Consider the following 20,976-nt stretch of genomic DNA (forward strand, 5'->3'; position numbering starts at 1 on the left):
ATTAATTAATTAATTCAATAATTATAGAATCAAGCAAAGATCAATGATGATGATAGTTTCCCACGAATTAATAATTCCTTATCAACATAATAATGAGAGTTCTTAAACTCACAAAATTCTTAAAGAATGTTTCAAAGAAGAATTAAGACACATGATAATGCTGGGCCTAGTGTCATTCTTTCCCCTACTATGATGTTCACTGCTCACTGTACCTGTGTGCGATTGAATGCCACTCTTGCAAAGACAGCTTGGGACACACTGGCCCTCTTCAGCTCATCTCTGACTTGCTGGTAGATATCTGGAGAGACTTCCACAGAAGAGTTGGCTGGCTCTGGCTTAACTGCTCTAGGAATGGGCGGGTGATTCAGGAACTGCTGGTTGATGGCTTGAGGATGCTGGTGAGCCAAGAGCCGACTAACGGCAATCTGTTGGTTTATCAGGTGGGCCATGGCAATTTGTTGCCTAACAAGTTGTGGGCTGAGCTGAGGAGAAAGAAGACCAGGGCTCATGATGGGCTGTAATGCGGGCACTTGGTTTCGGATTGGAGTACTGTGATGGATTTGGCTATGAGGAGACTGTTCGTTGGTTTTCCCCAAGGATGCCAGCTGGTTCATATTTGGTAAATGCATTGGACGCTGGCCCAGAACACAATAGTCTGAAAGGTTTTCTCGTTCCACTCTTTCCACTGTTAAGAGATAAAAATTATAATTCAGTATTATTCAAATTGTTATAATTTATTGCCAATATAGATGACAGTGAATTATCATGTTTTGGCATATTCATGACATAAACTTTTTTCATACAAACCTGGAAGCACCAGAGTAAAAATGAGTTACGGTTTTCTGCAACATGCTACAAACTAGAGGTTTTTATAGAAGAAATGAAGGTAAAACATTTGCCTCTTTGGTTTTCCCAAATTCATAAAAGTAAACATACCACTTAATAAAGGATATGGAAATCACCACAAATCACAAATTCTAAATGCTCTCAATTTCCATCATGTCCCTTGCCACCTTGCCCCAAACAGGCACACAACTACTCTACCCTCTGAAGATAGGGTTGATGTCGTCATTCACGGTTTTCAGGAGATGACAACAACAACCTCTCTTTCCAAATGAATCTCCTAATAAAGGAAAATGTTCAAGGAGAATTTGTAACAAAAAACATAGCTCTCTACTCACTTCTTATCTTTATTGTATGGGAGTGTTTCTTTAAGAAATTAACATTTTAATGATGATGACATGTTCTAAGCTAAACAAAAAAAACTCTAAAATTAATATCACCACCTTGAATTACAATTTAAGATTTTCTTCCTCTCTAGGCTATCCTACTGAATTACACTTAATAAAGATGTAAAAGTTAACCTTTAAAGGGAAAAGAAAAAGAAAGTGAGTATATCATATGTTCAAACACAAAGGAAAGCTTTTGTTCTTTCCCTCAGATCTATTTCTCAAGAAATGGGGAAACACCTCATGGTAGCATCCCTATCCAAGTCTTTATTACTATATTATCTGAAACAAAGTTCAGCCTGGAGAAAGCACATCAAGTTGAAATAACTTCATCATCATCAGTTTGAAAAGTTTCCAGGAATACCTTAACAAGATCTATGTATGAAATAAAAAATTGTACACATAGTAATTGTACCTTCTACTTTCAAATCTTGGGTATGATTATGCAAGAATCTATTAATGGTTACCTTAAAAGTGTTACTTTGGATGGTTACATAATGAATAACAAAAGTATTCACCCACAGAACAAATGTTAATAGAGCTGTCTCCTTATTATGCTAATGGTGCTTGTAATCTGGCATACAATTTATGGTGACAAAACCATATGTATACCAAGGGGGAAAAACTACTTACTCTCAAAAACTTTAGGCAGAAGTCATGTGTGCTTGACAACCCAAAAAAGGGTGTTTTGCGATTTAAAAAAAAAAAAAGCACAAATATCAAACTACTTGTGGAGTACTTATAAATTGTGAGGGAAAACTATTTCTAAATATTTCTAAATAATATTTATGTAACATGTAATTTTTTAAAAATACATTAAGAAGTAAAGTAACACAGCTGACCTATTAAGTAGGTATTTGGGCATTTAATTCTACATGTCAAAAAATTTCATATGAAAGCTCCTTGGAGAAAACCAATGAACATCCCGATCCTAGGATTATGTTGTATGTGGATAAGGATAGCATCATTCCTAATCTTTGCAAAACCAATGTTTGCTTCACTTTCCTAGGAACTGCCAAATAAGACAAAAGTTTACTGCAAATTTCTTCAAGGCTCCGATTTTTAACCTAATCCATCCAATGTAATTCATTTCGGTTCTATGTCAACATTCCTCTACAAGTCTCAAGATAAACAAATTACTATCATCATATCCTTTAAAGGCCAGTATTTTCCCACTACTGTATTAATTAAACTTTAAAGTACACAGTCTTAAAAACAAACCAAGTTAAGTGTTAAGAATCTTCAGATAAGGTAATAAAATACCGTTTCCATTGAGCAGAATTGCACTTTCCTGATAAAAGTGCACGTAAAGAAACAGGGTCTGCCTCTAGAGGATGCTTGCTCTGGGGGAAAACACTTAGTTTCTTTAGTTTGCTTATTGGTTTTAATTTATCCAAAGTAAAGACTAACTTACATATTAAATTATGCTTTGGGGTGCTCAGTAAGTACAAGATTTATCCAATTCTTTTTCTCCTTAAAGCATACATTTGGGTCTGGCAAGATGGCTAAGTGGGTAAATTTTCACCTTGCATACACCAGAATCCAATATGGGTATCAGCTCCACTTCCCACCCAGCTCCCTGCTTGTGGCCTGGGAACACAGTTAAGGATGGCTAAAAGCCTTGGGATCCTACACCTGCATGGAAGACCCACGAGAAGCTCCTGGCTCCTGAATTCAGACTGGCTCAGCTCTGGCCATTGTGGCCATTTGGGGAGTGAACCAGCGTATGGAAGATCTTTTTCTCCGAATCTCCTTCTCTCTGCAAATCTGCCTTTTCTATGAAAATAAATAAATCTTTTTTTAAAAAAAGCAATCTACTTATTCTCTAACAGCCTGCATTCTTTGAACAAACATTCATTTTCCAAAATTTTAGTATTTTCACTTTAAAGACTCAGTTCAGTTCATTTTCCTGAGATTTATCTGAACTCCATCATCACTGCAAAGTGATTTCAAAGATAGGCTTAGTCATACATGTGACTGAGTGCAAATGTCAGAGCCTGACAAACCTGAGTTGGTATAATGAGAATTGAAATAACATCAGTCTACAGTCCTTCAGGGTCATACATAACAATTATTCCCATTCTTGCGAAGTCCAAATCCTCAAAGTTCATATAGTTCATATAGTGGTTATAGTTACCTGCTTGGAGACATGTGGTAACACAAAGTGCTACCTACATAGCAAACCATGAAGGAATTTTAAGTGTCAGTGACTAAATGCAAAGGTAGGTAACAGAGATTTCACCTACATGGGTACAAGAGCAAGAGAGCCTGCTCTGCTCAACAGGAGCAAGCCCCACCCTGCTCAGCTGGCTTTCGTTTCCCCTATGCTGATATTTCTGTAAGACATTTTATCAGAAAAAAAATTTAATCTGGATTTTTACACAATATCTCTTAATTTTTAAGCCCTGGCAACTAATTCCAATTTCAACATACAATAAAAGCAAAAAAAAATTTTTTTCTTACAAATAGATTCTGCTCATGGGCTACCAGTGCTCAGTCCATGGCTGCTCTACAGATAAAAGCCAAGTTCTTCATACCTGAACATGGGCGGAGGGGTGGGGAGATGGAGGTGCTGGTGGTACAAAAAGTCAGCATCGGCCTGTGAGGCTTAGGAATCAAACCCTCACCAACAGGCAGTGTCCCTGCTAACCGAGGCAACGTATGGTTTCAGTGATATTTGGCACAGATTCTGTCTCATTTGAAAATCTTCTGCATGTATTTCTGGATGTCAGTATTATAAAAATAATATCAGAACAATATTTTTAGCTTCTTATGTCACAGCAGGTAAAGTACAAACACTTATTAAAAAAAAAAAAAAAAGGAAGGCACATCAGAATGTGTCAGACTCCATCTGAAAAACAGCCTGGGCATTTGTTATTTCTTTGTCTCTTTCTTCCCTTCCTGTTTCCCTACTTTCCTTTCTCTTTCTTTTTAAATAATTTGTAAGTAATCACCATGGCTTGAAAAAGACCTAACAACAGTATCCACTTTCACATTTTTACTTCTTCACTCCACAGTGGAGATTTTCATGTTAAGCTTTTCTTAAACCTAAACTAAAACCAAACAAAGACATCATGCTATGAGAGCCTGTGTGCTTGTGACATTCAGCAGATCTGAAATCCTGAAAGAAAAAATGTGACGAATAAAAGGAAGTACTACCTCTGAGATAGAAGCAATGTTCATATCCATAGCAGAATATATTCAAGATGGAGTTAGCATGCTTACATGCTGGGAGACATTAAAAAAAAAAATCTACTCCTTCCAAGGCTTTAAATCAGAGTCATAATTTAACTTACAATTAACTTGACTCTACTTTGGTAAAGTCCTGTCGGTATGTGTGTTGTAGAGGAAAGTGGCTCGGAAGGAGTGATACCCTTGTGCTTGCTTTGGCAGAACATATACTAAAATTGGAAGGAGTGACACCCAACTTTGGATTAGTCCCCAAACAGAGCACAGCTTGAGGAACCTCCTCAAGCAATATATGTCTAGTATCTCTAAAGAAGTTTTGTGGCTACTTAGACCAAAAGTCTACTCAAGTTTCCGAGAAACTCAAGAGTACCAAGAGAATCTTGCAGATTGCTTAAACCATTACAAGACTAGTTAAAAACTGCAGGAAAAGCATCACCACGACCTAACCTCCAATTAAGCCTTTTGGATTCCATTTTTCACAATAGGTAGGGTGTTAGAATCTCAGAGGCTCCTGAAACCTCACCACATTCTTGGGGGTGCCACTGTCACCAAAAGCACCCTAGACCACTAGCTATCAATGTACTTGCTATTTGCATGATACATTTTTTTTCTAGCAATTTATATGCAATATAATCAAGATACCTGGTCCAGAAATATTATTGTACTTCAGATAATTTTGCAGCATAGCCAGGAAACCAATCATTTCTTTTAATTACAAATCCTGAAGATGTGTGTGTATGACAGTGTTTCAAGAATATTCTTAATATCAGTATATTTATACTGAATATTGCTCTATTCTGACATTTAGTCCTTTGCGTTGCAACAAAATTCCAATGCTCAAAATATATTAAATTGACAAAGTATACTTTCTGAGGATTTATGAACAAAAGGAGGAGCATCTGATTGACACAGATGTCTACCACTCACAGCAAGATATCACAGGATAGGCAGAACTGGGTAAAGTGAACTGGGAAAACCTAGGTTCTTAATAAATTGGTGATTTGTGACTAGCTGTAAGATGGGAAAGATTACCTGTACATTGGTCTAAAATAATACCCTTGCAAGTTACTTATTTCATAGCATCTTAAAGAATATTACTCAGGATGTTCAACACAATTCTTTCTCAGAATACTTGATGCTTCTACTTATTAATTCATCAGCAAAAATTTAAGATTCTGCAAGATATTTTGCCTAGTGAAGCAACAATCTCTAGAGTGGCAAGCAGTGGTAATTACATAGTCGCTCTTCCAGTCCATCAACATGACTAAAAGACTAACCATAGTTTTAGAATTGTGATTGTATAGTTTTACCTCAAATCTTAACACAGCTGCTTCTATGAAATATGTCCTGGAGTTTGTCCAAATATCATGGATAGAAAATAATAAACTGGGCAATAGATTTTGCACTGGGAAATTTCCAGTATCTCTGAGCTATGATTTTTTTTTCTTTCAGCTATTAGTATATTTAAGCATGTAAATGGAAAAGCATAAATGAACACTAATGGATGCCTAAATAACACTCCAGCATTCCCAGAACCTTCCTTGAAAATCCTGGGTGGAATATAAGCTAAATATAAAACTTCAAAAAAATGATGGCAGAATTTCTCTGTGACTCGTTCACCCTGTGGAAATGCTCCAAAAATGATTCTATAAACATAAGAAACACATAGACTTCATTCTGGCATCTTAAGTAGAAAAGTTGTAAAGTGCCTTAGTAATTTTGAAATGGTAACCAAACTTTAAGCACAGAAAAAAGCTTCTCTTGAGCATGATACTGTCCTAAATTTGAAAATCTCGACTCCAAGTTCCTTGCTTCTCACCCCAAGGGTTAACAACTTGAAACAATTTTCTTACAGAAAAAATTTTGCTTCCTATTTGCATGCATGTGTGCAATGCATATGTATATGGATGGGTTATCTGAACAGTAGGACTCAGAGTGATGGCTCAGCTATATGCTTTGTAACCCTTGTGAACAAAACATGGCTGGCATTGTGGCTTAGGACATAAAACTATCATTTGTAATGTTGGCATCTCAAATGGGTACCAGTTTGTGCCCCAGATGTTCCATTTCCAATCTAGTTCCTGGACATGGCCTTTAAAACAACAAAAACAGAATGTTTGGGTTCCTGCTGCCCATGTGTGAAAACCCAGTGAAGCTGCCACCTCCAGCATGGCCCATCTCTGGCCACTGAAGCCTTCTAGGGAGTGAAGCAGTGGATGGAAGGTCTCCCTCTGTGTCTCCTTTCTCTGTAACTATCACATTCAGGGTAATAAATCTTAAGAATGTTTTGGGACATGGAACAACGAAAAGTTGGTCAGTTATAAGTGGACCTTCATCAACAGTTGATTTAATTAATCACTAAAACAAAATTTTGCACATTTATTTTAAAATTTACATCATAAATATGTATTAATAAACTATTATGTGGTGAAATCTGATATTCATTCTGATTCCTCCCTCTGAATTGCACTGCATATTAGCATTCAACAATCCTACTGCCTACTCAAAGTCTTTCACCCTGTTAAATTCTTTTGAAAACATAACATTAATTTCCCTGACATGATAAAATAGCATCATATTGGTTGACACTGAACATGCCCAGTCAACAAAGATATTTCTGATTTATTCTTTCGTAGTCAACAACTGTAGGTAAAAAGTCGATTTGTTACATGAAAACCATTTTCTATGAACAAAACGGAGAAAGACATGATTGCAGGAGCCAAAGCTAATATGCTATATCTATCAGATATAAATCCCACATCACTGAAAACAAACAACACTCCTAAAAGACGCTATTATCAGAAGAATTCACTAAATGTAATTAAGGAAAATATGAGGAGTCTGAAACAGCTGAGGGGCAAAAGGGAAAAAACGAAAATAAAAAGCTAAGTCTTTTAGGACCAGCAAACTTAAAAGATTTCCCCCCCCCCCCCCGCTCTAAATTTGTTAAAGGGAATTTGTCTCTGAGTTGAGAACTTGCTTGCAAAATCGCTGCCTAAAGCAAGATACTCAGAGCCAACTTGTTAACTCCTAATAAAACAGCCTATAAGTAAGGGTACCAAGTAGAGCCGTGATAACACCATATGTCTGGTTTCCTTAGGTGTATTTTTCCCTTATCAACTTCCTTTTTCCACCATATTAAACTCCACAGAAACATACCTATCTACCATAAAGCAACTCAGATTTGGACCCCTGTTTCTTCAGGAATTAAATCCTATGGGACTCAATATGTTTCATGGAAAAAGTGACCCTTATCCACCCTTTCCAATCAGGGTAATCCCAACCCTCTGTAAGAATATGGCTGTCTCTTTTGGTTTTAAACAATGCTTCCATCACAGTTTGATGGCACTGATTACTTCATGTATTCCCATAAGTTTCTGAATTGCTGAATGTTATGCCTATTTACTCCCTTTAGTGATTTTAATTTGAAACTATCATTTCTGAGGTAAATTCTGTTTATGATGTAAAAATTATAGCAGAAACTTATTATTTAATTGTCTAGGAGTATTTTTTCCCTTGCCAGTTGGCCTTCTGGGTGCATTAAATTCTTAATTTATCTTTACTGAAGAAAAGTTAATCAAGAAACAATCAGTTTCATTCTTTTCCATTGATAAGTCTCTCATTTTATAGGACTTAAATATTTTAGGTTATTATTTTAAAGAAAACATGCAATAAACTAGGTGGGAAACTCTTCAAGGAATGTTTTTCTTAGGCTACATAACAGCCCCTAATTTGCACTTAATAAAAGTATTTCTGCTCCTTTTAGTAGAAGTGGCTATTATTAGACCTTTAACACAATAACAAATTAATAGAAAAGATTCTGCTTAATAATTTGCTAAGGATATTTGAATCAAACATGTAAAGATTCTTTCATTTTCCTTTAATTCATATCAAATAAAATTAGTTACAATAAAGTATGTACAAAATAAAATTATTCAAAGTCCATATATTCAAATAAGTCTACCTATATTACATTCACTTCTCTCTATAGTTTCTAAACATCAACAATATTCAAGGTCCCACGCTCATCAAACCCAGCAATCACAGAATGGATATGTCCTGTGAACCATACCCCCTTCCACATCTCCCTTTTTGCTTGTCTGTTTTTTGGTCAAACAGCTTTTGGCCTAAAAGAGGGATTGTTATATAATCAAAACTACCAACATACATGGAAATTTAAAAAGCAATGGCCTGAAAGGATCAGTATTAGACACTCTCAGCTGATTTGTACTCCAGAAGATTCTAGATTTATACCCACTCCCTTGGAAATTCAGGACTCCGAGGCCAAATAATCTTAATTTCTCCCAAAAGGTCAAATGAGTATTCATCATGTCAGACAAGTAGCTAGTGTACTGTCTTCCACTGCCATCCTTCCTGCCATCACACAATACAGTTTTAGATGGCAGAAGAATCTTTTATGAAATCCTCAGTATGACTAAACCTAAGGACTTTCAAAGTCACCAAACATGTAGTCTCTACCTTCTCCATACTATTTCCATCATTATAATACACTTTCCCACCCAGGGATCAACCACCTCTGTCCACTTTGCCAGTGCTTAATGACATCACTATCCCCATACCCACCTATCCTCTACCTTTTCTTCCTCACTGATCAGAATCAGCCATTGTGGGGACCCATAATGTTACAACACCATCATTAATGAACTACCATTCCAGGCATACTGGACAAGCACCTGTAACTTTCTAAACTCACCATGCTCTTTGTTTCCTGCACAGTTACCTAGAACATTCTTCCTTTTCTCTCCTCTTCTACTTGTCCTTAAGCTATAAAGCATGAGTTACCTCTCCACAACCACTTACCTCCAAGCCTGACATCTGGCAGGTGGAATTTATGGCTTTTTTTCCGTGTTATCACTGCACTGGTTTATACCAATACTACACATTTTCCAGATATATTCATGGAGTTAATTTTTAGACCCTGCTAGGCTAAAAGCAACACAACTAGACCTCTAGGAACCTTGTTCTAATGTGTTTCTGGCTGTCTTTCATTGCTTCAAGCACTGAATATATTCCACAGCTGAAGGATTCACTGAAAATTTGTTTAATTAAATTTATTTCTTTAATTATGACTATAAATTTCTTGTAAGAAGTGACTATGTAACGTGCCCACTGTTATACTCAGCCCTCAGAATCTCATTAAGTATATAAAATAGATGGCCAAATTTGCTTTTAAATTACAAAAGAAACATAACATTATTATTTCCTAAAGATTACAGGTTTTATGAAACCAGGAAATGTGTCTGATACAAATAAGAAGCACAATGATTGAATAGATGGAAGGTAGGGAGGAAATTCAGAAATTCACTTATTTTTTCCCTTTAATCCTTTTTTGGGCCTTACTGTTGTTGTTTACTTGTTTTGCCTGTTTTGAGACATACAGGGAAAGACAGAGAAAGAGACAGAGACAGAGCGCTTCCATCCTCTGGTTCATTCCCCAAATGCCTCTGAAGTCACGGCAGAGCCTGGCTAAAGCCAGGGGCCAGCAATGCAATCCAGGCCATCCTCTGTGGGTGGCAGGAACCCGGTTATGCAAGTGACCACTGTTTCCTACAGGTTCTGCCTTTGCAGGAAGCAGGAACCAGAAATCAAACCCAGGTACCCCACTGTAGGGCAGACACATCTCATTTAATGTGTTCTTAAAATGCATCATAAACTGCATAAATGCCAGCAGATAACAAGTTGTTTTTAATCTAGCAAACATGTTATTAATAAAGAGCAGTTTTCACTTTTTAAACATTTGGGTATAAATGCTTACAGGCTGAAAAAATAGCTGGAAAAAGTTTCTTAGGAGACTTGGGCCCTCCCAACACACCATTTTTAGGCTTCCTGGCACTCCCAATTAGTTTCTAACCAGGAAATCATCAGTGATGATCCATGAATATGTAACATCGATAGGCACAGTAAAAATTCAGCAGGTTCTTCCAAATGCTGGAAAACCAGCAAGAGAAGTAACTGCTTACAGAAATGATCTTTCCATTTCCCTAAATCCAGTAATTACACAGAAATCAAAGGATCTGAAGTTGGCATTACTTTCAGGCAAATACAGTATAGCAAGGGCAGACAGACTTCCTTGCAGAACACCTCCATTTATATCCGAAGGTGAAATTTTCAATTACTCACAAAAAAAAAAAAAAAGAGTTAGACAAAAGTAAGTTACTTTTACCTCATCAGAGCTAAACAACAGCAGAGGCAGAAGTAGCAGGAGTTGATTAAAGGCATTGTCCTGACCACTGATACCACCATGGCAAAGCCAGGGCTGCCTCATGGAACCAGGTCAGGAGACACTGATTTCTCCATTCAACTCTGAGGCACCACTTTGTAAATGACACGATCATTTTCGGGTACAAGAGGTGCTTTACATGTGGTAACATTATATCATTTCAGCTGTAATGATCATAATTACTTATTTCTTTTAATCACAACCCACTTAACCACTTTAGTACAGAGGACTAGTTCAAGGAGTTTAATTTTCATTCAACATCTAATCTTTGTGTTTACCGAAACCCTTCCCAGCTTTGTTTACTGCCTGGTTGCTGGACTACACGTTTGATCTTGCAAGAATAGATCAGACAGGGTCAGATAAAATACTGATTACTAGAATAAACCAGGCTTAGGAAGTCACACTAATTTTCAAATCCTGCACTTTCCCAGCTTTTTAAAATATTTTGCAAAATAAGCTCAAATAAACCAATAAAATTAAGACAACTAGCAATCACGGAGCTCTTGAGCAATGATTGAGAAAAGGAAAGTGACGGGGATAATTCTGTATTCTAGCCAAAATTTGGGGTTTGGTTAGATCCATTCATTCTAGTGGTATTATTTTATGACACAAATAATTTCATGAGAGCCACCAGTATTTGTGTGAACTTGCGGTGACCCTTCAGCTATTGAGACATTTGAAATAGCTGAGATTGACCTCACCAAAGATGAAAATTCATTTTGCCACTGGAATCAGATGAAAAATATTTTAGATATAAAATTATTTTATTATTTATTAACTGGAATACATCTATAATATGAGATCATCTTTCATTAAGGCAATTTCTTATTTTCATTATATCCTTTGCAAACATAGATTGCCATACAAATATAACTGGTGGTGCTATTAGATACATAATTGTTATTTAGTTTCATTAGATATGATTAGTCCAGTTTATGTTTAGAGCTCATGAAAAAGATTATTTGGATTTTTTTTCAAAAGAAGTGAAGAGATAACTCCCTTATAATCTCCCAGCCTTAGAAGCAAATCTATAATAGTATGAATTTTTCTAGGTATCTGTGGATCATCCCTATGCCCAAGAAAAAACAGCTGAATGTCAAAACTGTTAATATTGGTCTACCTTTTTCTCTTTTTGCCATTAAGTAATATATCATTTTTCTCATACTTGAGAGCTTCTGTCCTCTTCACTGTACATAGGAGTACAGGAGCAGCTCTGTGTGATATGATTAGCAATTTTTTAAAAACCTGTCCAGGGTCAGATACTTTCGGTACAGTAGGTTAAGTCCCAGTGTGGGATGCTGGCTGTGATTCTCCAATTTTGATTCAGATTCTGTTACTGCACTAAGAAGGCAGTACATGGAGACCCAAAAAACTGGGTACATGATACCTAATCGAAAACCATCACGCAGTTCCTAGTTGTTGAATTTGTCCTGTCCCACTTCTGACTGTTGCTGGATTTTGGAGAACGAATCAGCAGATTAAAGGATATCTCTCACCGTCTCTCTCTTTATCTATCTATATCTATCTTTCTGTCTTTTCCTCTTTGCTATTCTGCCTTGCAATTAAGTAAATATTTCTACAAAATGCTGTGGAAAACAGCCTACCACTCTATCCAACTACCCACCCACGCACTCCATGTTTTCCAATATCTAAAACTCCTGGGAAGCAGGTTCATGATTGCGGACCTTGAAACAAGAATATACAAACTCTGTCTCCCCAACTATCCTGCAGTAATGTTAATGCTAACTCCAATAAGTCTGTCAACCATGATTGTCTTTGAAATTAAAGGAAAGAGGTAAACAGAGTGTGCTTTGCTGTGATCATGGGAGAAAATAAAGTTAGCATGCTAAGCCAAACCAATTTAGGACTTTTTAAAGAAAAAGTGTAAATAGTTTAACTATAATAACAACAATTCAAAAAATTCACATTTAAATGTTTATTTCAAAATTTAGACAAGTCCATTTGTATACAGTTTTTACATCTGTTTTTAATGATATCAAATTATTGATTGTTCATTTTTCTCATATTTATTTAAGCATTAAGTACAGAATTTGAAACCTGATCTTTTTTTTAATCCTTCTAGTAGACTTTTATTTTTGCCAGGTTTTAGTCATATTTACTTTGATCTTCCAGAATATATAATTATTTTACTGTTTGTTTATTTCTATGAAAAGAGAAAAAAATTTTGACCTAGGAGATCTATATGTGGCAATTTGTAACAGAATCACATAGCTTATGTTTAGGAAATCATGGTTTTCATTAAGAAGCAACCATTTAGTTCCCACTGTTTTATTAAAATAGACATTAGCAGATAATATGAAACATATTTAACAGTGAAGCCTGCATTTAGTTTGGGACATCATAAGTGAACTAGAGCTCTTCTTGCCCACTTGCACACAAAACCGGTAACGTGCAGCAGCAAGGAAGGGGCAGAGAAGCAGAAGGGTGGGAACCCTGGGGGAGGCTGAGAGGGACCTGGAACTCTGATTTGTGAGTTCCAGCAAGAAGAGCCTCAAGAGCCCGGCAGCGTGGCCTAGCAGCTAAAGTCCTGGCCTTGAACACGCTGGGATCCCATATAGGTGTCAGTTCTAACCCCGACAGCTCCCCTTCCCATCCAGGTGCCTGATTTTGGCCTGGGAAAGCAGTCAAGGACAGCCCAAAACCTTGGGACCCTGAAGCCGTGTAGGAGATCTGGGGAAGTTCCTGGTTCCTGGCTTTGGATTGGCACAGTACCGGCCGTTGTGGTCACTTGGGGAGTGAATCATTGGACAGAAGATCTTCCTCTCTGTCACTCCTCCTCTCTGTATATCTGACTTTGTAATAAAAATATATAAATCTTTAAAAAAAAAAAAAAAAGAGCCTCTAAGATGTTCTGGATTTGCTAGAAACTAATTTCCAGATTTGAAAGTGATTCATTGTTTCTCTCTCCCTGTCTCTCTCTCTCTTTTCCATTTTAAAAAAACAGACACAAAAACATCTTAGGAACCCTTGGACAATGGGTCACCTATGCTAGGAACTCTCATAGCAACATGCATTCATAGCAAACAGCTTCTCTCCGATGAAATGTGCCTATCCAGGTCCAACACTTCCTTTTTTCTGCAGGTCGAAAGTTAATGAAATGCACTTCTCTGGGTGTTGATGTTCCGTACACCACTATACCTGTCATGAATTCTTTGTTTTTCCTCCCACTGCCTTGGCTGATGAATCAACACCACTTGAACTGTTTTATGGCAGCTTGTGTTTACTTCACACCTACCTTAACCTTCCCTTTTCTCCTCCTCCCGACACACACTCAGACACATGCACACACTTCTCCACAGCAGTCACTGGCTTCCCGTCTTTGAATAGCATATATGCACAGCACCTGACAGCCTCTTCAGGTGCAGGTCCTTGACCTACTGAATAAAATCAAGGTCTCCATCTGCTTTCACAGCATTTACAGATTTAACTGTGCATTTACTACCTTGAAAAAATATATATATAGCTTCAAGAACTGAATTTCCAAGACAAAAGAAAAGTAGAAAACATGAGTGTTACATGCATGGGTGTGCACTTGCACACACACATATATACCATGCACTGAAAATTCAGAAAACACTACAGTGAAGAGTTTCCGGTCTTTCTGAATTGGGAATTACCCTCCAGCCTATTAAAAAGGACACTCTTCCTTTCTTTTACAATAGTGAGTAAACAGGATTTGACAAATGACCTTGATGCTGCGTGATTCTTTTGATTTTTAGCCAAAGAGGACATGTTCAATTACTTTAACAATCCTACTTTGAAAGAAAAACTTGGAAGCCACACTTACAGAAAAGAACTGCTTCTGAATCAAATCATTATGTCTCATAATAGGGAGTTAGTCATCTTATCTTGTTTAAGGATGAATATGAATGTTCAAAAAGCAAGTGTTCGAACCAGAGTTTAAAGGAATCTAAGAACTTGGAAATAGGCTTTGAAAAGAAAGAACCAGCCGTTCTGCTTACAGTGCACTTAGTTTCTCCTGGGCAGCTCAACATTTTTCACTTTCCTTAGGAACTGAATATTTGGCACAAAAAGTTCTAACAACTTAGCACTTGGAAATGTGCCCCAAGTGCTGTAAGGTACATTTTCTCAAAAGGTAACCATGCAGCCAAGCTCCCAAATATTGAAGAGCCAGCCAACTAGCAGACAAGTGTTATTTCAACTCTGTCCCCCAGACAAAACCTGTAGGCACCAAAACAAGGAAATTCATCTTTCTCTTTCATCGACCCACCATAAACTGCCATTGGGCCCTCACAAAGTGGCCAGTGAAAAGTCAGCCAATACTTTGAAAACCTGTATCAAGTGTGAGAAGTCAGCAATGCTATGAAACCTATATAAAATGTAACAGATAATGTCATAAACATGCAAAATATGGTATTTTCATTATTTTCAGTCTTCATATGAATCCAGTAGTTTGTTCACACTCACCCAAATGACAAGAGGAAGACAAAGGTCTGAACACAGGATTACCTAACATGAGAATCTTTGCTCTAACCAAATCAACGTAAAATCAAAACGCCATTTCTGACCAAGGATCTCCTGATCCTATCACAATTCTTCCAATTTGCTGATCGGTACGCAGACTTAAAGTGCTGCTGGAAGCTAGAATGCCTGCCTTATATTTTCATTCTAAAGGACTTGGGCCTGATGATACATTTGTGAAAACCAGGAACCTGATAAATCATGCTAAGCCTGCTCCTCCAAACATCCCCCTGGTTTTAAGAGAGCCAATCTGGGCCCACAGAAATCATAATCATCTTACCATTGTAAAAAACTATGCATATGAATAGAAACATTACCAAACCAACATAAATTCCAAACAATCAATGACTTATAAACAGAAGAAACAGAAAACAAGCTTTGAAAACAAACAAACAAAAATTTTACCTTTAATCTTCTTGTACTTTTTATACCATCTCCCAAACTCCTGGCACTTGGTTGCTGACACATTGGCATAGTATGTGCTATTTACAATGGATGAAATCATACTCTGAAAAGAACAAGAATGAGTTATTCTTCTAAAATTATGACTATTCCTGTTTAGGGACAAGGAAGGGCACACTGGACTGCTAAAGGTACTGTCCCTTAAACTTATATGATACCAGTGCTTTTCTCCAAAAAGTTAGCTCTGGGGTTAACATTAAGGCTGAAGGGAATGTGATATGCAGATTACATGCAAAGGGGAAGAACAGTTGTGATTTAGGAACCCGAGCACAAGGTGAGACCAGACGCTCCAGCATCCGTAAGGCAAATAATGCCTTTCAGATGTTTCTGTTCTGCTTCCAACTGCAACAAGCTTACACAGCCAAGAATCTGAGAACATCCGTGCTACACACTGCAGAACAACGTTTAGGGAAATAAGTTAAATTAATATGATTTATAGAAACGTGTGATTAGCACTTGTGTGAAAATTCACCAAATGAAAAAAATTAACAGTGCTATTTTAGAGCAGAGGAAACTAAACATAACACTTGTACTGAGCTTCAAGCAAAAACGAATCAACGCAAAAACTTTCTGGCTCTCATGCACATGAGTCCTACTTATTCTTCATCTTCCTCTTCCTCCTGAGCTCAATTCCTCGGCTGAGCGGCTTGTAACTGACGTTTTAAAGCAAGGAAAGGGGAAGCATAATCTGATTTTGCACTGGAAAACTAAAATTGTAATTGCACACCTTGAATCCAATGTCCAACAGAGTGATGCCTGCTGCCAAGATGGCAGGCTGGGCCAACATTTGTGGCAGATGTTAACTTAAACCTGCACTGACTGTGATTTTGTGTGTGTGTGTTTTACAGGGAGATTTTGTTTCTGCAAATTCTGTCTGAAAAAGCAAATGGGCCTGCATAACTCAAGATTTCCAAATGAACTGCACCAGGTTTTATATCTTGCCTTGAAATCTCATCTTTCTCAAAAAGTTATCCCCCAGACATGAAGCAGTTCAGAGAAATCTTAGAACTTCCAAAGTAGTAGAGATAAGAAGAATAACAATAAATCAAGTCAATGGCAAGTTATTTACCAGGAGGTTCAAACGCCAGCATCCAGTCCTACATGGAGTCCTATTTAAAACATCTGACTCTCCACCTCCTTTTTTTAATCCCTATGCAGCACTGGTTGGGGGTGGGGATGCCTAATTCGATTCCCAGAAACCTTTTGGTCTTTTCTTCACAACAGACAGCTAGTCTCCCACCAGCTGCTGATTTCTACGAGACAATCTCTCTGGTAGTGGGGGGAAAGGAAAAAGAACACTTTTAATCCTGGGAACTGAACACAACAAGGCATTCAACCAATAGGCAGCACCCGAGTGTTTCGTAGAGTTGACAGGATCCTTGAAGTCCTAAGCACTGCTCTGCATGCTACTAACAAGCCAGCGAAGCAGGCTCCCACCCAGCCCAGTGAGCTTCCCTTCTGGGCTAACATTTTTTTCTTTGCTCCTAGACAGAGAGACTGTGAAGGACAGAGACTGTGTCTGTTTCATTTTTTTCCTTCCTCGTGCCTCACATAGTTCTGATGTAGAATATCTGCGTCACTGAAATCTAACACATAAAAAGGGACAGAGATGAAATTTAAAAATACCCAACTGAAATGTCATAATAATAGAAAGTTTAACATGGAAGTGGACTAATAATAGATGCGCCAGCTACACTGATATATGTGAATGACTGCAAATGTACTTGTCGTTTTTATAGGAATATTATACTCTGGAAAGGCACAGGATATATTAACCATGACAAGAGGCAGGGTTAAAGCTTCAGTGCAAAATGGTCTAAAAGGTAGATTAAAGTGGAAAACACTTGGAGCCTTCACTCCACACTCCTGGCCCATAAGGTTAGATCTCAAACCCAAGCTACACTGGCCCTAAATCATTCACATTTGCATTACCCCCTAGCCACTTCCACTTTGTCCTTGAGCCACCTGCATTTCGATGGACTCTGTGCAATGTCAATTTTAACACATGTAGCCGGGAAATGAGTATTGGTTGTTTAGTGATTCCATCAACAGGTCCTACATTTCCAACAACTCAACTGAAAAAGAGGGGTGGGTAAATTCATCCAATGAGATTTTTCTTCAGTGGCCTATATAAATGAGTTTCTATCACTAAACGACAGAGTGAAAAGTAAACAGATTTAAACTATGAACTGAGCAAAGAAATTAGGTGGCAAATAAATACTATCTCCTTAACACTTAGTATCTTTAAGTACCAGAAAGATCTCTTCCAGTCTGCAGCAGATTTTATTTATTTTATTTATTTTATTTATTTTATTTTATTTATTTTATTTATTTTATTTATATTAATTACATAGTTGATATCAAAAGTAGCTTTAGGAATAAGAATTGTTACAGTTTCAAAAGCAGAAAAGGTATATCCCGGAAATGTTTCACAAGCAAGGTCATGTTTCATGTAATTATTCCAGTCTCAAACATGAGCACTCATTCTCTACTCCCAAATCATTGTTAGAGTCCAAGTCTGAATCACTAGGACATATTAGAACACTCTGGACACATAATGTAAGAATAATTTAATATTAGTGCTAATTAGCTTTCTAAAAATCAAAACTTAAAAATACATGAATCTGGAAGGGCCTAACACAATCCCAGAACATGCTGCTCTTATTCTGGAGGAAGTGAATGACCTTCTGCAGAGGTCTAGGGTACAGAGTGAGTCTACACCACCCATTCTAAGGACACTGTTAAATAATCAATGCCACTAAAATAGTGATGCCTCTTAACATTCAATAACATCTTCCACCTGATGAGAATGCAGTTGGTGCAGAACAGGATGAGTAATGACTAAAATCCTTCCCACCCACCACCCTGCCAAAAAACATCTAAATTCAGTCAGAGGCTTTTTTTTCCCCCCTCACAAAATATGTGTTTAAGTCTGCAATTCATGTTAATCCTATGTTTTTCATTTGGACTTCCAGGATCCTCAGGTTTTTTGGGGTTTTTTTTTTGTAAAAGAGAATGATCTGAGTATATCTGACCAATGTATGTTAATATGAAGTCATACTGTAAATAATATAACTTTATAATAGAAAGACTCATAAAATGAACTCTTCATATCAACAAAGAAGATATGCATATTGGTATTGCTAGCACTTAGCAAAGCAACTATATTTTACTGAGGCTGATGTCAAAATGATCACACTTACTAAGTACACATCATTTTAAATAGACGAGGATGGTAAGCAAGGATGGAGGTCCACAGACACTGGGCAGCAGAAAGACACTACCAAGAATACAATGTAAACAGTGACTGCAAACAAGGCTACCTCATGAATAAAGTCATGTATTAAATAAGAGAGCCCAGCACAGTAGCCTAATGGCTCTTGCCTTGTATGTGTCGGGATCCCATGTGGACACAAGTTCTAATCCCAGCAGTCCAACTTCCCATCCAGCTCCCTGCTTGTGGTCTGGGAAAGCAGTCAAGGATGGCCCAAAACTTTAGGATCCTGCACCTGCGTAGGGGACCTGAAAGAAACTCCTGACTCCTAGCTTTAGATCAGCTCAGCTCTGGCCGTTGCAGCCAAGTGGGAGTGAATCAGTGGATAGAAGATCTTTCTGTTCCTGATCTCTGTAATCTGACTTTCTAATAAAATAAAAATATTTAAAAAGAAATAAAAAATAAAAATTGAAAATGTATTTTCAATTACAGAAACTTAAAAGAAAATTTCAGACTTTCTTTTTTATTTATGAAATTTTAAACATATTTTCGTAGAAGATAATGTCCAAATCTCCTTATTCAACCTGACACAAGGTTAGTCATTTTCCTTTCTATTTGAAAGTTATTTTTTTAGAAACTGGTATTTGAGAAATAAAAATAAAACAGAGTCCTACCCCAGTTAACCCAATGTTGACTAGCTGCTTTGATGTTCTCTAAAACAAATGGCAAGAGAATATCAGAATGTCATATTATAAATTTTCTCTTAAGTTCCTAAACAAATTTTAAGTTTACATGTTTGTTTTCTAACCAATCCATGGAACAGATATCATGTGAAATTATAAGTACAGGGATATCTGAAAAAGCTCATGGCAAATAAAATTAGAAAGCTTATTTTGTTATAAAAACACTTTAAACACATGCATAATTTTTTTCATGCTACATATTTCCCATAAAGTTTTTAAAGTCTCTCTGTGAGAATGAATTTCCAGGTTTTTGCATTTTAAAAAAATCATATATTTTTCAATTCCTTTTCCACAAACTTTTTGATGTGCCATCCCATAGTCCATCTTTAAAGCAAGGCCCTGGATCTCAGAAAGAAAGGCCCTCTCATCTCAAGTAAACTGTACTGCGAGGCACTACAAAGAAACCCGGCTACTGGGCCACACCTTTCCATGGGTCCCTTAAGGAGGGAAACTAACGAATAAAAGGAAGGAGATCACCACCACCTCCAGCAGTCAGCACAGCCCAGTTAGCAGCTGACGCTGCAACCAGTTCTTCTGATAAAGTGAAAAACACGGTGACTAAAACAAAAAACACAAAGTTTATTTATTCAGGTTCCTTCTACAAGTTAATTTAGAAGCTTAGAATCAAAGAAACCTAAAGAACCTAAGGGAAATTTAGAATTTAATACGAAAGAACAAAACAGAAAACATGGAGTAAGAGGATTTGAACAACATACTGGGGAAAACAGAGAACCGACATCCCCATTCCCAAGAGTGAGACTGGAGAGACAAAGACAGAAAAGTATAAAATAGTTGGAGCACTTTGTGGGATCGATTTGGCTGACCAGTAAAGCAGATATACATTACACTTGCTCTGAAGACAACATTCTGTAACTGGAGTGATGGTTGTAGTTCTATCTCTGTCAAGTGACAATTTCCCAATTGGAGGGACAGGCAAGCACCTCTGGACCCCCACCCACCTCATCTAAATGAGGAAGAGAGTCTTAGACAGGCAATGAGTAATAAATACATTCCTTGTTCATTTTCAGCCTTTTCCCAGTTGCTTTGTGATATGCTAAGTAATATAGTAAACATTAGGTTATAATGATACTTCAATTAAATATAGTATAGGAAAAAAACTGATTTGGAAGAATACTTTGTCATGAAAAATTCATTTCAAGTCATTTGGCAGCATCCTAGTATCCTTTTGCCTTCCTGTTTCTGAGCCATAACATGAGAATGGAAAACTTCTGCTTGGGAAGAAACACTTTCTCAAGGCTCTGGAGTATGAAGAGGCCACGTCTGAGATGGCAACAGAATGGTTTGTATATCTGGAGGCCAGTCCCCCATCTATGACCGGGGACACTGCCACACAGGTCTCAGGGCTGAGGGGGGGATTCAGGGAGATGATTCCTG

At 37.3% G+C, this 20,976-nt stretch overlaps 1 protein-coding gene across 3 annotated transcripts in view; it reads right to left on the minus strand.

The window, feature by feature from the left end:
* Window positions 1-20,976, minus strand: part of SATB2 (SATB homeobox 2) — a 173,189-nt gene that overhangs the window by 69,745 nt on the left and 82,468 nt on the right. For 2 of the 3 annotated variants that reach the window (XM_040972159.1, XM_040972158.1), the window contains exons 6-7: window positions 15,568-15,670; window positions 213-685 (exon numbers count right to left, since the gene is read on the minus strand). In XM_040972159.1, the coding sequence (XP_040828093.1) occupies window positions 213-685; window positions 15,568-15,670 (576 nt within the window). The remainder of the gene's footprint in view (window positions 1-212; window positions 686-15,567; window positions 15,671-20,976) is intronic. The other variant, XM_040972160.1, reaches the window with a different exon arrangement.

The sequence above is a fragment of the Ochotona curzoniae genome, unplaced genomic scaffold (assembly GCF_017591425.1).
Source record: "Ochotona curzoniae isolate NIBS_2020 unplaced genomic scaffold, NIBS_Ocur_1.0 contig_2210, whole genome shotgun sequence".
NCBI lineage: Eukaryota > Metazoa > Chordata > Mammalia > Lagomorpha > Ochotonidae > Ochotona > Ochotona curzoniae.